This window comes from Hemiscyllium ocellatum, chromosome 32, assembly GCF_020745735.1.
Source record: "Hemiscyllium ocellatum isolate sHemOce1 chromosome 32, sHemOce1.pat.X.cur, whole genome shotgun sequence".
Taxonomy (NCBI): domain Eukaryota; kingdom Metazoa; phylum Chordata; class Chondrichthyes; order Orectolobiformes; family Hemiscylliidae; genus Hemiscyllium; species Hemiscyllium ocellatum.
The window spans coordinates 14,237,209-14,254,494 of NC_083432.1; the positions used below are offsets into that span (position 1 = coordinate 14,237,209).

Here is a 17,286-nt window from a genome sequence, read left to right on the forward strand (position 1 = left end):
TCAAAGATACCTTTTCATGTGAAGCATACCAATCGTAAAAAGATAGATGAAGACCCACAGAGATGAGCAGTTGGAAGAATGAAGGCACAGAAAACAACAGAGACTGTGCGGTTTTGAAATTAAGTTGATATAATTTTAATAAGTGTCTTATTGGAACATCATATTGCTATAGAGTTGGAGGCATGTAGTAAGCAGTGAAGAGAAAAGTAGGCTTAGATTTGTGAACACTTTTTGTTTAATGTTCACTTTTAAAGTTAGAAAATAAATTGATGTTATTTCCTTTAAATAGTGGAATTTAAGAGGTCTCTGTCATTCATATTTTAAAAGATTACAAAGCAAGGCAAGCTTTTTTGGTTTTGTTAACAAAGGGGTTTGCCTCTGTCGTAACTAGACCAAAAGCAATTGTGCAAGAGTGAGGAAGACCATCCATTGCAAATGATTCTCTGGCCACAATTTCTAAGTCTGAAATCAGGCAAATGCAGTCCCATTCAGCTGGATATGGTATTGAGGCAGAAGAGAAAGATAGTTTGGTGACTCACCTCAAAAGCTGCAGACAAGTCGAGGAAGGGGAGGTATAGTTTACCTTTGTTAACTTTATACAGGATATGATGTGTGAAGTTGGTTAGGGCCATTTCAACACAGTAGCATTTTTTTTAAACTCATTCATGGGATGAGGGCATTACTGGCTCAGCCAGCATTTATTGCCATCCCTAATTGCCCAGAGGGAAGTTAAAAGGCAACCACATTGTTATGGGTCTGGAGTCACACGTAGGCCAGACTAGGTAGGGATGGCAGTTTCCTTCCCGAAAAGACATTAATGAACCAGATGGGTTTTTTTCTGACCATCGACAATGGATTCGTGGTCATCATGAGATTCGTAATTCCAGATAGTTATTGAATTCAAATTCCACCATCTGCCTTGGCTGGATACAAACCCAAGTCCCCAGAATACATGAGGAAAACCGAGTTTAGAAAATTCAACTGTAGAGTTCTGGACAAAATGGACATGGATTTGGGAGGTAATAATCTGTTCAAAGATTGAGATTGAAGAGTCAGAGTTGACAGTGATCTGAGGAATGGGGTGTTCAAGTATTGATTTGAAGAGTGGTAATGGTGGTAGATGTTTTATTTCTGGATGTAGCTGGTAATGTGACATGAATACAGTTTAAATAAATGGCATTGAGCTCATAAATATCTTTGCTTACCTTTATGTGTCGGTTCATTGCCGTTGACTGAGCAGCTCTCACTAACCCCTCCAACTCAGCACCACTGAAATTCTTTGTCTCTTGGGCGAGTTCAAGAACATCAACATCATCATTCAGCAGATTGTGCTCTCGCATTCTTGCTGTATGAATATTCAGAATTTGTACTCTCCCCTTCTCATCTGGCAAGCCTGATGGGAAGCAAAAAGAATAGCAAAAACAATGGGTACATCTGTAAGACTAGCAAAATTTATGACAGCCTGAGAATCCACAAGCCTAGTAATATGTCAATCTTCTTTTCCTCAAAACATTATCTTGATCATTTCTCAATTATCTCAAAACATTATCTAACAGATAGCCTATTGATTTTGCAGCTTTATCACAAGGGCTTGAGAATGACGGCATTAGAATAAATCATCTGTTGTGAGTATGTCCCTTCTTCCCCAACCATGCAATTTCCTGGATTCCCTCAAAAGGTAGCTATTCAGATAATAGTGATTCCATATCATACAGTTATCGTACTTCTAACTAATAACAACAGGCAACGACCACAGAGAAAGCTCTGAATTTTCCAACATACAATTTCCCTATTGGTGGGATGCATCAAGGAAGAAGATCTACATGTGTTTCACTATCCTGTCATCATTGAAGATGTAAAGCAAAGCATGGAGGGGAAGAAACTGACCTGTTCCCTTCCTATGGCTGAAAGCACTTTTCTCTAGCTGACCATTAAACAACATGGTAACAATTATAGGATTCAACCAATTCTCATATTAAACTAAATTCTACATTGGTCGAACATATAGCAACTGACGTGCAATATATTCAACCAAAACTACCCCACATTTCATTCAAAACTACATTTGGTTTCAAGTAACTAACATCAACGCACCTCCGGGATTAGTGCTTAGACCCCAACTATTTGCAATATATATTAAATGATTTTGGTGGGGAAATTACATGTTACATCTCCAAGTTTGTAGATGACAAAGCTAGGTGGGAAGGGGAGTATGAGCAGGATGCAGAGATGTGTTTTGGATAAATTGAGTGAGCAGGCAAATGCACGGTACAAGACCTAGGTGTCCTTGTACACTAATTACTAGAAGCAAGAAGGTACAGCAAGTGAAGGCAGCAAATGATACGCAGGTCTTTATAGCAAGGGATTCGAGTACTTCGAATCATAGAATTCACTGTGGAAGCAGGCCATTCGACCCATCGAGTCCACTCTGAACCTCTGAAGAGCATCCTACCCAGACCCAGTCCCCTCTATTCTGGTAAAACTTGTATATCTCTGAACAATATGGACTGTTTAGCATAGCCAATCCACCAAACCTGCATATGTTGGACTGTGGGAGGAAACCAGAGCACCCGGGGGGAAACCCATGCAGATACGGGGAGAATGTGCAAATTCCACTCAGACAGTTGCCTGAGGCTGGAATTAAATCAGAATTCCTGATGCTGTGAGGCAGCAGTGCTAACCACCATGCTGCCCTTACAGGAGCAGGGACGTCTTGCTGTAATTGTACTTTAGTGAAAGCACTCCTGGAGTATTGTGTACAGTTTTGGTCTCTCTATCTGAGCAAAGACATTCGAGCTATGGAAGGAGTGCAAAAACAGTTTTAACAGGTTGATTCCTAAGCTTAGAAATCTACAGAATTCTAACAGGACTAGATAGGATAAACACAAGAAGGATGTTCCAGGTAATCACAGGGCTCATAGTCTCAAGATATGGGTTAAGCCATTTAGGACTGAGATGAGAAAAAAATGTCATCACTGTGAGCCTGCAGAATTCTCTGATAAAGAAAGTGGTTGAAGCCGAAACAATGAATGTTTTCCAGAAGGAGTGGCTAAAGCGATCAAAGGAAAGTGAGAAAAAAGGAACATCGTACTGAGTTGGATGATTCACAATGATCATGTAGAATTGTGGAGCAGGCTTCAGGATTGAATGGCCAATTCCTGCTCCTATTTTGTATGTTTCTATGTTTCAATGAGGCTGTGTTCTCAATGCTTCCCTCACTAGAGAATGGGTGCTCTCTGTGATTTGTACTTGTATTTTTTGAAGCTCTCTGCCACAAATGTGTCAGATGGCTTGCCCCCTTTGTCTCCCACAGTATATAAACATTGAAAGAGATCCAACAAATAAATAAGGTTGAGAACTTCAGAATACACTAAAATGGGAGCAAATGTTTCATGATGTGCCCTGAAGCTTTGCTTCATTGATAGTTATAACCTACCGTGTCACCTTAACTGCTGGACTGATAGCAACTTTCCCTTATCCATCGATTATTCTATATTTCTGACATTACTTATCAAGTAAAAATACTCTCAGTCAGGCATGGAACTGCAGGGATTTAACTTGTATAAATAGTATCTTTAAAAATGATTGAATAATTAGCTACTTAGATACTGAATCAGCTAGCAGCTTTTCAAATACACTGATATTTACTGCACCTGCAAAAATATCTGGTGTCTTTCCAATGTTAAATATGGAGCATAAACACAAGCAATTAAGCGCAATAAATGAGAAAAAACCTGGTTGTGCATGAAAACTCAAACATCAGGAGATTTTTCTCCATTTTAAACAGAGCAAAGTGTCAAGCACAGGCACACAGCCAAAATAAATTGGTAATCATTGTGATTCTCAAGTCAGGAACTGCCACCACCTAGTTTCTTGGATAAGGGGTACAGAATTAGGTGTTGCTTAGAATGAGGCAAGTTTAACTCAATGATATGCAAATGCATGGAAATAAAATAGTTGCCATTCATTGGTGAGACTCAGAATTTTCCAATGAAACCTCAAAGGGAAAACTGGAATTTATACATCTGCCCAATATTTTACAAACTTTCTTGTCATTACCTACATCACTCAAGGCAGCAGAAAATTATGCTAACTTCCACTGGGCCAATTCCACAGGTGTATTCAAAGATAACTGATTGTTGTTTGAGCTAACAAAGCAGTTGGGGATCAAGAGGAGTTTTCTGAAATATGAATTTACATCATTGATTGGATATACCTATATCCTGGGCTTTAGGAAAGAGTGCTTTGCAAAAGCCAGGGAGACATGGTGCATTTAGAAACAATACAAACTGCTCATCTGGGGTTACAGACTTCTACAATACTTTCAGAGTGAGGTCACATGACTAGTTTGTTGCTGTAATCCATCAACGGACTTGAAAGCAGAAATAGAGAAATAATTTGGTTGGACCAATAACTATTGTCCTCTCTTTTCCTTCATCTGAAATCCTTCTCAGCATAGTGTGTGAATTAAAAAACCCACTGGAAGGCCTTATCACCGCAAATGGAGTTCCGAAAGGAGGATTTAAAACCTACATCACTGTCTCCAGAAAAGCGAATACAACCCCCGTAACTGATCCAGAAAGATGCTCCAATGCCAAAATGACTACAGCCACATAACATGATGATTTTGGACAATCTGAATGATTCTTACAATTTTAGCTTTCACATGTTTCTAAGAAAATATTCTGAAGTGTTTTTATATGTTTGTTTCTGAAATTTGGAGAGGTGTGCACCTGCGCTAATTTTCAAGAAAGGTTAGGGTTGTATGTCAAGCTAAGGTCACCATAGTTCTACTCAGACTGCTTTCTCATTAGAGAGATAACTGGTGGGGGTTAAACCAGAGGGTCACCACATGTCAGGTGAGAAGAGAGGTTGACAAGCAGAGTCATTCATGGTAACCCCATCCAGTGTGGGAAGTGACTCACATTGGTGGCAACACTCTGCATTGCAAACCAGCTTTCCAATCAATTCTCATATACATAGCTGCATATACATTATGTTGTAATACTCTTTCATGAACTGTATGTCCTTTACATACCACAAAACAAAGGTCTACTAGCAGAAATACTGAATTCTTTGAATTTATACATTATTGTACCCTTCCAAATGTTTTAGTTCTCATGCAGTACAAGTGATCAGATCAGTTGTGCCCCACTAAAGCCACAAAATAGTTGATCATTTCTGTTTTAATAGTGATATTAGTTGAAGGAAGTACATTTGCACAACTTGAAGAATCATGACTTCTTAACATCTACTGCTGACCAAGCAAACTTAACTCAACACCTTATTGAGCAGCAATGGCTCCAGCAATGTAGTACTTCTCTGCTACTACATCTGCCAGTCTGGATTATGTGCTCAAACCTGATATGGCACTCAAAACCAGAGCCTAATTCAAGAAGTACTCCTGCCAACAATTGAACTTGTACAGTTTTATTGCAATATGGAAGTTTAGGTTCACATCGAGGAGATTCCTGTAAAATTAGACCATATCCAATTTTGAAATGACTAAAATGGCAATTTATTTGTTAAGTTTAATTCAAAGTGTTCAAATGCCCAGCTAGGGTCTGCTGTAATTAGTTTTTATGATTAGTATCTTCAGTACGTATCCCTAGGATAAAGTAACAGACATAAAACCAACTGTGCAACACGTATCTCAGATTTTGTTATTCATCCATCTTGCTCGTGAAAATTTTTGTGAAGGGGAGAAAACCTCAATAGGAGCAGAGGCAAAAGAAATGAACATTTGAAAACTTGTTTATATACGTACATACAACACCTGGGAAGGAACCTTTGTAGCTTAGTTGTACACCTTTAGGCAACAAAACCTTTATGGGAAAATTGAATTTTCCTAACAAGCACCGTGCCAGGAAGTGCTTGGCACCAAAGATCAGTAAAATCAAACAGCAGAGACAAATAACTCATTAAAAAGAAACAGTACCCTTTTTGTTATCTGTTACATTTGCGCACAACATTTTGTCAAGTTATTGACAATTTTAATCAGAATCAGTGATGAGCCAAAAGGTCATTCACTCATTGACTCTATGCCCAACAAAGAAAAGCTGGAGCGGGGAAAGCTACGAGCAGCTCAGCTGCAGAGATTACTCTCCAGGGGATGCATGTAAACATTTCTTCAAAGGTTAACTTCTGTCTTCCACTACTCCACCTCATGTCTTCAGGCAAATTTGGGTAATTTGTCTTCCTTAACAGTCATAGTTAAAAATCACACAACATCAGCTTATTATCCAACAGGTTTATTTGAAAGTACTAGTTTTCAGAGCACTGCTCCTTCACCAGGTTGCTGTGGATCATCAGGCACAGTTGTGCCCAATAATCCTGCTCCACAGCCTATATCTTATGGTCCTGCTCCACAGCTATCTGATGAAGGAGCTAGTACTTCCAAATAAACCTGTTGGAACATAACCAGGCATTGTGAGATTTTTAACTTTGCCCACCCCACTCCAACACTGGCACCTGCACATTATGGTGAGCAAATTGGTCTGGCCCATTTCAGTTGGACATAAGTACACCTGAGCAAATCAAGAATAGGAGATGTCAACATTTATTGTTAATAATCAAGTTAGAAAATAAATATAGGGTATTTTTGTCAGGTTCTGCTGCTGTTGGCAAGGAAAAAGCACATTATCTAGCACTTGCGCATCGTGGGGTTCCATAATTTCAACAGAGTAAGGTAAAACTCGTCCCATGTGTTCAGAGTAAGGAATAATGGTTCTTCATCAACACATCAATCCGGATGTTGTGAGGTATTGCATTTGGGCAGGACAAACAAGGCAAGAAATTACATGATGAATGGTAGGATGGTGAGAAGCAGTGAGAATCACGGGGACCTTGGTATGCACTTGCACCAGTCCCTTAAGGTATCAGGACAGGTGGATAAAGTGATTCAGAAGACATATGGTATACTTCCATTTATCAGTGGAGACACAGAATCTAAGAGCAGAAATGTTATGCTGGAACTGTGTAAAATGTTGCTTAGACCACAACTAGAATATTGTATGTAGATCTGGGATCCACATTATAGGAGAGATCTAAGAATGCTGGAGAATGTGTAGAGTAGATTTACCAGGATGTTGCTTGGCCTGGAGAGAGTTTCAGTTAAGAAGAGAAATTGGCAAGCTGGGGTTATTTTCCTTCGAGCAGAGGAGATTGAGAGGGGGAATGATTGAGATGTATAAAATTGTGAGTGGCATAGATAAGGTAGACAGAAAGAAAATTTTCCTCTTGATGGAAGGATAAATGACTGGAGACATAGATTTAAGATAAGGAGCAGAAGCTCTAAAGATGGAAGGAAAGTCTTTTTCATCGAGGGTGTTTGGAATCTAGAAGACACTGCCTGTGAGAATGGCACAGGCAAAAACCTTCATAACATTTTAGTAGTATTTAGATGTGCACTTGTGATGCTAGGGCATAAGAGGTTATGGATGAAGTGGAAAATGGGATTAGAATAGTTAGATAGTTGCTTTTGACTGGCCCTATATCTCAGCAAGGATTTTCTGGCTTTGGAACACGTCCAGAGAAGGTTCACGAGAATGGTCCAGGAATGAAAAGCTTAACATATGAAGATCATTTGAGGACTCTGAGTCTATATTGGATGGAGTTGAGAAGGATGAGGGGGATCGAACTGAAACTTACCGAATACTGAATGGCCTGGACAGAGTAGATGTTGGGAAGATGCTTCCATTGGAAGGAGAGACTAGGAGGCGAGGGCATAGCCATAGAGTACAAGGAAGACTTTTAGAACGGAGATAAGGAGAAACTTCCTCAGCCAGAGAGTGGTGAATCTATAGAATTCACCACCACAGAAGGCTGTGGAGGCCAGGTCACTGAATATATTTAAGATGGACATAGATAGGTTCTTGAGTGGCATGGGGATCAAGGGTTGCATGGAGAAAGCAGGAAAATAGGGTTGAGAAGCGTATCGAATGTCGGGCAGACTCAACTGGCTGAATGGTCGAATTCCTGCTCCTGTGTTTTACGGTCTTATGATTCTAAGAAATTCAATTATATTTTAAATGTTATTCGGAATTTTGCTCTAAAATCAGTGTTGGACTCTGAGCGAATGATCGAGACATATTTATAACAAGGAGATTAAAAAGCATCCACGAGTGGACGAAACTTACCAATTTCCATTTTAACTTCCAATCGGCCAGGTCGAAGGAGAGCTTCATCAATCAAGTCTGGTCGGTTTGTCATTCCTAACAATTGCAATAAGGCTTAAGTTAAAGCCACTTTCAATACAAAGGTGAAGACAAAACCAAAAAAAGTCTTAATACTAGCCACTCAGTCACTGAAACCTAGCTTATTGGCAGATGGAGTACAGTACTGATCATTGTCCTTTGGCAAATAAATTTAATATAAATTGGACATTAAAGTCCATTTGGCTTGTTTTGCATGTCGGTTTGTTCTTGGGACATGAGCATCACTGGCAAGGACTGCATTCATTATCCATTGCTAACTGTCCTTTAGAAGGGGATGCGGAGTCATTTTTTCTGAATTGCTGCAGTTCATTAAGTGTACTCATGCCCCTAGTACTACGAAGGAGGGGCTTCAGAATTTCAACCTGGGGACAGTAAAAAGGTAGCTGGTAAAATTGACTTGTATAAATTTTAAGCAAAATTTGCCATATTAAAGCACCTACAATTTCAGATTGCATTAACAGTTTCAGTTTACAGCACAGAACCTAAATGGCTCTATCATGCAGAGATCTCTAACATTACGGCGTCATTCAAACAGAACTTGAAATACTTAAGTACAAATACAACTTCAGTAATTTAAAACCAATTAGGAAACAGTCTGGGCTTTCTGATTCTATTTGGTTAAAAACTACTTGAGAATCTTAGATAATGTTGAAGAACCAACAGATGTATTTCACTAAAAGCTGAGTTAGAAAATCATTGCAAATATAAAAACAGCAAAACTGAACATGCCAACTATTTTGCTTATATTACTACCTTAAGGAAAACATGGCCAAACTGGGAACCATAGAGAAAGTAAAGCTCAAGATGGCGGTGAAGTAGGGCTTCTGAATCCGGGGCACATCGACTCCATCCATTTTTCTTTTTTGTTTCTTTTTATTTCATTTCTTTCTTTTTTTTGTCTCTTATTTTATTTACCTCTGGAAGAGCACAGTCGCAGCTGCAGCATCAGCAGTGGCGAGCAGGCCCAGCATGAACCCGGGCGCTCAGCAAGCAGGTGCAGCGCCAACTCTCGGGACACTCGGCGAGTGGGCCCCGCACGGACTCTCGGGACGGTCGGTAAGTAAGCCCAGCGTGGACTCCGGACGGTCGGCGAGCGGGCCCAGCGCAGACTCTCGGGGCGCTCGGTGAGCGGGCCCTGTGCGGACTCGGGGTGTTGGAGTTAGAGAGTTTATGTTCCAGGCGTCTTCTACATTGACCATGTCAGTCCTAATGCCGACTCATGGCTGCTGCAGCAGAGGCTGCATCCAGGACAGATTCATGGAGGCACCAGGTCTGGGCCCAGTATGAGACTCTGTGGCATCAGCAATGGCTGAATGGTTGAGGTGAACCTGACGCATAGCGGTGCCAAAATTGATTTTGGGTTGCAGCATTGGCGACATCTGCATTGGCAAGGGTGTCACTGGAGGTGATAAAGCCTGAAGAGCGAAGACTTTTGTTCCAGCAGAAGCGGAGTAGCAAAGGCCTGGCCAGTTGGCCCATGGTGGAGCACTTAACAGGAACTGTAAAGTTGAACACTTTTTCTTTCTTTCTTTATTTTTCTGTCTTTATATTCAATGCTTTGGTTTATTTTCTGCATTTTAAGATGCCACCAGAGTGATGATTCCAAACAACATTTTTCACTTTATTTTGTACAAAATACATGTGAGATAATAAATCAAATCAAATCAAATCAATATGAAGCCAGTACTTAAAGAATTTCAAAGGGTATGGGGAACATTACATGATTTAGCTAGTAATTTGGAAGTATTTTCTTTAGATGTTGCTGCCATATTGTGTGGGCAAATACAGTTGATGCTGTACATAACATTTTCAAAAGGCCTCGGATAAAATCCTGCAATGGTAGTCAAATGACAAAATGAAAAACAGATTCAGAGGCAACAAAAAAAAATTAACTGGACAATTAATTTAACTTCTTCAATAAAATTAGCAAGCATAGTGGACTTGAATATTCTTCAAGATACTGTACTGAAAAGGACAAAACTGCTAGTACACTACTAAGAAATAACATATATTTAGTAATTCAGTAGTGTTGATTCTATCAGATCCTGAGAAGATGGAATAAGGAAGCCACAAACAAAATTTCTGCTTCACAATTCCATTCCCACCATGAAAAATGCCCACGCACTGCTATAAAGGTAGAGAGGCCAACTTGCAGCACCTACCTATAACAAGGATGTTATTCAGTTGCTCCACTCCATCTATTTTCGAAAGCAACTGATTGACAACTGTGTCATGCACACCCGTGCTGCCTGCCATGGTCCCCCTCTGCTTGCAAATGGCATCTATTTCATCAAATATGATGATGTGTAGGCCGCTGTTTGCCCCAAGCTGTGAAAAGACAAACCACGTAAACCTTTGGAATGAAATGTGAAGAAGGTGACTGGTATGAAGTTAAAACCCACAGTGTGGATATTGTTCTGGAAATCTGTCCTCACACTGGCGATCTGCCTTGACACTGGTTCAGACAAGGGCTGACCTTTTCAAAACGTAGCTCTCATCCAACACAGATACATCAAACTTATCCTCCATTGTCCAAAATAGTAACCAAAATATAACTAAATCAAATCTAATTATATACCAAGAAATACTGCACGTCGGATGTTCAAATTCCCAGGAGTTTGTAAAACCTACCCCAGAAAACCCCTCAAGCACCTGAAAATAACCAAATGTCACATCATTCCTCTCACCAGTAGCAGTGGCTTAAATGTAAATCAAGATGTGGCGGTGCTGATGTTGGAACGGTATGGACAAAGTCAAAAATCAGATGACATTAGGTGATAGTCCATCAGATTTATTTGAAACATTAAGCTTTTGGAGCCTGAGGAAGAAGCGGGGCCCCCGAAAGTTTACGGTTTCAAATAAACCTGTTGGACTAAAACCCGGTGTTGTGAGCTATTTAAATTAAATGTAAATTACTTCAAGTTTCAAACATGACGAGACCAAGGCCTGGTATTGTGAATGGATTCGAGGAGCAGTAAAATCATTTGGGCAAAAGCTCTTCATCAAGAATAAAGGCAGAGAGTGTGAAGGGTGGAGAGATAAGCTAGGGGAGGGTGGGGGTGGGGAGAAAGTAGCATAGAGTACAATAGGTGAGTGGGGGAAGGGATTAAGGTGACAGGTCAGGGAGGAGGGTGAAGTGGATAGGTGGAAAAGAAGATAGGCAGGCAGGACAAGTCATGTGGACAGTGCTGAGCTGGAATTTTGGAACTAGGTTATTTTTTTTAGACTAGATTAGATTACTTACAGTGTGGAGGTGGGGGAAGGTGGGGGAAGAGGAAATGAGGAAACTGTTGAAGTCCACATTGATGCCCTGGGATTGAAGTGTTCCGAGGCGGAAGATGAGGCGTTCTTCTTCCAGGCATCTGGTGGGGAGGGAGCGACGGTGGATAAGGCCCAGGACCTCAAGTCCTTGGCAGAGTGGGAGGGGGAGTTGAAATATTGGGCCATATGGTGGTGTGGTTGATGGGTGCGGGTGTCCCGGAGATGTTCCCTAAAGCGCTCTGCTAGGAGGCGCTGGATATACTGACGCTGTGGATTCTCATCCACAGATTCAATCAATAAGCACATCGACCTGGACCCAATATACCGACCACTGCAGCGGACAGCTGGAACTGACAACTGGAAGCAGCAGACTCAAACCACTATAAATGCCGGAGGAAAGATCACAGAAGCGCTTCACAGGAGGCTTCCAAGAACTGAGGATGTCACCTAGACAGGGGACGAAACGTCTGCAACACAAATTCCCAGCTCGGCGAACAGAACCACAACTCGGAATACTAACCCGCCTCTGCTCTTCCTCTGCATCCGCAAAGAGTTTACGGATGTTTGCTTCAGATTCACCCACATATTTGTTGAGGATTTCAGGGCCATTTACAACCTTGGGTTCTCGAGCATTCAACATTTTCCCAATTTGCCGGGCCATTAAGGTTTTCCCACATCCTGGTGGGCCATAGAGCAGAATACCTTTCACGTGTTTACAACCTATAAGACAAAGACACATTGGAGAACAAATGACCATAGAAACTAGTTGGTGTATCAATTTTCACAACACAGTGAAATAGGTAAGATAACTAATTTCCTTTATTGCAAATTGATATTCAACAATGCCTATTCAATTGTAAAAGTCTAGAGAAACTAGAGTGTAATGAACAATGTGTACACAACTTTCTTTTTAGGCATGAAGTGAAATAACTCAAAACAGTTGGATTTTATAAAAGGAAAACTAACTAATATAAGTGAGAGAGTTAAATACTTAACGTTACCTAGTCAACAATGATCACAAGACAATAAGGTTTCATAAGAAGATTGATAGAAACAAAATGATCAAAGTAATAAACTGCAAGCAAGCTCATTTCAGTGGCAAGTTACCAAAATGAACTGGGGAAAAAAACAACAATGAGACAGGACAGCAATGGGAAACACTTGCAAATGGCAAACTTTCAAATAAACTTGAATATAGTGTTATGATCCCAGTACTTGGTAATACGGGACATCAGATCACAGTGAAACTAGTGTGATAGATCGCAGTTTAATTTTTCCAGGTGGTTATCGTAATGATGGTCACTGAAGATATTCACGAGGCTGCCAATGTTCTTTAATATAAGAACATAGTTGTTACACAAAAAAGTTTACATAGAACAGTACAACACAGAACAGGCCCTTCAGCCCACGATGTTGTCGGCCATTGATCCTCATGTATGCACCCACAAATTTCTGTGACATGTCCCCAATGACCTTGCTTCCAAACCTGCTGCTGGTGACGCATTCCATGCTCTCACAACTCTGTGTAAAGAACCTGCCTCTCTCTGACATCCCCTCTGTACTTTCCTCCAACCAGTTTAAAACTATGACCCCTCATGTTAGCCATTTCTGCTCTGGGAAATAGTCTCTGGCTATCCACTCTATCGATGCCTCTCATTATCTTGTAAAGAAAGATCTTTACAAACAGCAAAGTCGCAAACTGTTTGCTAGCAATACCTTTTATTGACACAGGCGGCCAGAAAAACGTCACACCAATCTCAACTTTTTCCAGTTCTCCTTGAACCATGGAAGCCGTTTTATAACTTCTTTCCAGTTGCGCTGACCTGAACACTCTTTCCATTTTGATGGCCTAAATCTCATTTCAGTTCTGACAACTTTAATACATATATACAAATCCCCAAGGGTAACTGTTATTCTGAACTGTGAACTTGATTCTTCTGAACTGAAACCAAACTAAGCTAGTGGCTTGGTCTTTATTTTCTGTGCCATAAACTCAAAAATACAAACCGTTCAGCAACTAACAGCAGACGAATCCTTCTAGCCTACATGTGCCTTGGAAAATTTTGGCATGTACATTACAAGCAAGAGAGATATGGGGATATAGACACTTGAGAATTGTTTGGTTAAATGCTTAAAAGAAGCATTTTCCTTTTCCAGTGGAAACCAGACTCAGTGGCCACACGAATAGTCATTGGCAAAATCGAATGGGGAATTCAGGAAAAACATACTATGCTAATGATTTGGAGGAGCCGGTGTTGGACTGGAGTGGACAAAGTTAAAAATCACAACACCAGTTTGTAGTCCAACAGATCTCAAAAGCTGGTGCTTACAAATAAATCTGTTGGACTATAACCTGGTGTTGTGTGATTTTATACTTTAGCGTTTGGAATGTGGAACTGACCATTAGGAATAGCTGAGTCAAGAGCACAAACACAATTAAGGGGAAATTAAGTCAATGCATGGAGAAGGAAAGATGAGAAGGTTACACTGAACAAGTCAGATGAAGGAAGGTGTGAGAAAGCACTTTCTGGTCAATATTGCCAGACCTGCTGAGCTTCTCCAAAACTTATGGTTTTGATTTCAGACTGAACATCAAGCTTTGGTTTCCACAACAGTCATTTCCTTTGGAGATCGTTCCTCCACAGTTTCCCACTTTTTAGTCCCCCAACCTTGCATTGCCCACTTTGAACTTCTTTCAAAAATCCACAACCAGGACAGGCCAAACAGACCCATTGTTTCAGCCTGTTCCTGCCCTCATTCAATCGCTTTCCAGTTACATTTATGATTCTTCATGGTGGAAGACCTGAATAATATCCCAATAATACAAGACAGTGAGAGGGCAGAGCAGAGTGTGGAAGCCATCATACTCAGGGGTAGTACTAGAAAAACTGAATGGCCTGACGATGGATAAATCAGCTGCACCAGATGAACTACACCCCAGAGATCTAAGGGAGATGGCTAAAAGCATAGAGGAGGCATTAGTGATGATCTTTCAGGAATTACTCGAATCAGGAGGAGTCCCAGAGGACTAGAAAATGGCTAACGTGGCACCCTTGTTCAAAAAGGGAGTAAGGCAAAAGGAGGAAAGTTACAGACTGATCAGCCTAACCTCAGTCGTGGGTAAGATCCTGAAATCCATTGTGAAGGATGAGACTTGTGAATATTTGGAAATGTATGGTAAAATAGAGCAAAGTCAGCATGGTTTCATCAAGGGGAGATCATGCCTGACAAATCTGCTAGAATTCTTTAGGGAAAGAACAAGCAGGTTAGACCAAGGAGAGCCAATAAATGTTATCTACTCGGACTTCAAGAAGTCCTTTGACAAGGTGCTGCACGGGAGGCTATTGAGTAAAGTTAGGGCCCATGGTGTCAGAGGCAAGGTGCTAGCATGGGTAGAAGCTTGGCTGCCTGGTAGAAAGCAGACAGTGGTGATAAAAGGGTCTTTCTCAGGATGACAGCCGGTGATAAGTGGTGTTCCACAAAGCTCAGTATTGGGACCATAACCTTTCACTGTATACTGTAACAATCTAGATGAAGGAACTTAGAGCATTCTGGCTAAGTTTGCTGATGATACAAAGATAGATAGAGGGACAAGTAGCATTGAGGAGTTGGGGAGGCTGGAAAAGGATTTGGAAAAGTGAGGAGAGTGGTCAAAGTAGTGGCAGATGGAGTACAAAGTGGGAAAGTGAAAGGTAATGCACTTTGATAGGAAGAATAGAGGCATGGACTATTTTCTAAATGGGGAGAAAAATCAGAAGTCTTCAGTGAAAGAGATTTGTGACTTCTAGCCCAGCATTCTCTCAAGGTAAACATGCTAACTTTGCCCTATTTTACCAGACATTTCCAAGTATTCTCAAGTCTTATTCCTCACAATGGATTCCAGGATCTTCCCCAGAATCAAGGTCAGGCTAATCGGTCTGTAACTTTCCTTCTTTTGCCTTACTCCCTCTATGAACAAGGCTTTCATGTTAGTGATTTTCCAGTCCTCCAGAACTCTCTGATTCTAGTTTAGTTAGGAAGGCAAATGCAGTGATGGCATTTATTTTGAAGGAACTTGAATATAAAAGCAGGGATGTACTTCTGAAGCACCATAAGGCTCTGATCAGACCATATTTGGAGTACTGTGCATCTGGGCCCCATATCTCAAGGAGGATGTTCTGGCCTTGGAGAGTGTCGAGAGAAGGTTAACAAGAATGGTCCCGGGATTGAAAAGCTTAACATAGGAGGATCATTTGAGGACTCTGGGTCTATACTAGATGGAGTTAGGAGGATAAGGGGGGATCTAATTGAAACATACAGAATACTGAATGGCCTGGACAGAGTAGATGTTGGGAAGATGTTTCTATTGGTAGGACAGACTAGGACCCAAGGGCATAGCCACAAAGGGAAGGTCTTTGAAAATGGAGATAAGGAGAAACTTCTTCAGCCAGAGAGTGGTGAATTTATGGAATTCATTGCCATAGAAGGATGTGGAGGCCAGGTCACTCAGACTATTTAAGACAGAGATAAATAGGCTCTTGAGTATCATGGGGATCAAGGGTTACAGGAACAAAGCGGGAGAATGGGGTTGAGAATCTTATCAGCCATGATTGAATGGCGGAGCAGACTTTAAAGGGCTGAATGGCCTAATTTCTGCTCCTATGTCTTATGGTCTAACACATTCTTACTTATGGGGAAATCCGACACAAGAACTTTCTAGTGTGTTTCAATGTATATATTAGACAAATTTAGCAAATCAAATACTGGAAACAAACTGGCAGCTTATACATGAGTTTTTACCTCCGTGCATTCATTCATGTTGCAGTGTGCTGAGTACGCTATCTGATGTTTAGTGAATTGTGATAGTTGTTTATGTAAATGTACAGATTAGGAGCAGGGTTCTTGTGAAGGCCTGGGTTCAAGTCCCACTTGTTCTGAAATTGCATCCTAACATTTTTGAACAGGTTGATTAAAAAAAAAACACCTGAAGGTGAAAGGAATTTATCTATATTCTTAGTTTGTGAAAGGTATTTTATTGTCAAACTAATCCATATATTAAAACAGTAGCCAGACTGTTGTGAGTTAGAAAATCTCTACTTGACCACAATGGTTGAAATGGTTCAACTCTATCCCAGGCAGAGCTTTTAATCCATTAATAAAAAGGGGCATCTTGGCTAATGAGAAGAGCACAGCAGTGATTTTATTCTATCTAGTCTGCAATATCCTGGCCCCTTCAAGTCACTGCAATTAAGGTTCAGAAATCCTTGACAATGGATAAACCCTGGATGACTATCTAGCCACAATAAGAGTCACGACTGCAGTCATATTAGCTAATTTTACACAGAGATGAACAAGAAACAAAATCAGACCAGTCCTGCCAAATTAGTGTCAGGCACAAGCCATTACTAAGCACTAAGTGGCAATTTGATCCCTTTTGTATATAGGGAAAGTGTGTATGAAGGAGGATTGGGCGATGAGTGAAGTTCAAAGATATAATAATGCTTAACTCCCAGCTAAGGCATGTTGACAGACTGCATCTAAACGAGACATCGTGAAACAGTCAATCCCACATTGGCAATTATGGCACCACAATGCACAATTTGAAACTGATCATGGTTTTCAACAATAAATCCAAGTGATGGAGGAGCTCAACAACAATACGTTTTCACCGGTAGGAAAGGTTTGAAAAACTGAGATACACAAATTTATGGTTTGCAGAATAATTAGGACAACATATTAATTGAATTTTGAATGCATATGATACTTTAAGCAGAACGGATCTTAAATTCAGAACAGAATCGTACATAAAACTCATGCTAAATACTCATCC

The 17,286-nt window shown here is 40.6% G+C and overlaps 1 protein-coding gene across 1 annotated transcript in view; it reads right to left on the minus strand.

Moving 5' to 3' along the window:
- LOC132830782 (vesicle-fusing ATPase) overlaps nt 1-17,286 on the minus strand; it is a 277,011-nt gene that overhangs the window by 168,893 nt on the left and 90,832 nt on the right. The window contains exons 9-12 of the mRNA XM_060848627.1: nt 11,998-12,197; nt 10,379-10,544; nt 8,139-8,213; nt 1,206-1,393 (exon numbers count right to left, since the gene is read on the minus strand). Coding sequence (XP_060704610.1) covers nt 1,206-1,393; nt 8,139-8,213; nt 10,379-10,544; nt 11,998-12,197 — 629 coding nt within the window. The remainder of the gene's footprint in view (nt 1-1,205; nt 1,394-8,138; nt 8,214-10,378; nt 10,545-11,997; nt 12,198-17,286) is intronic.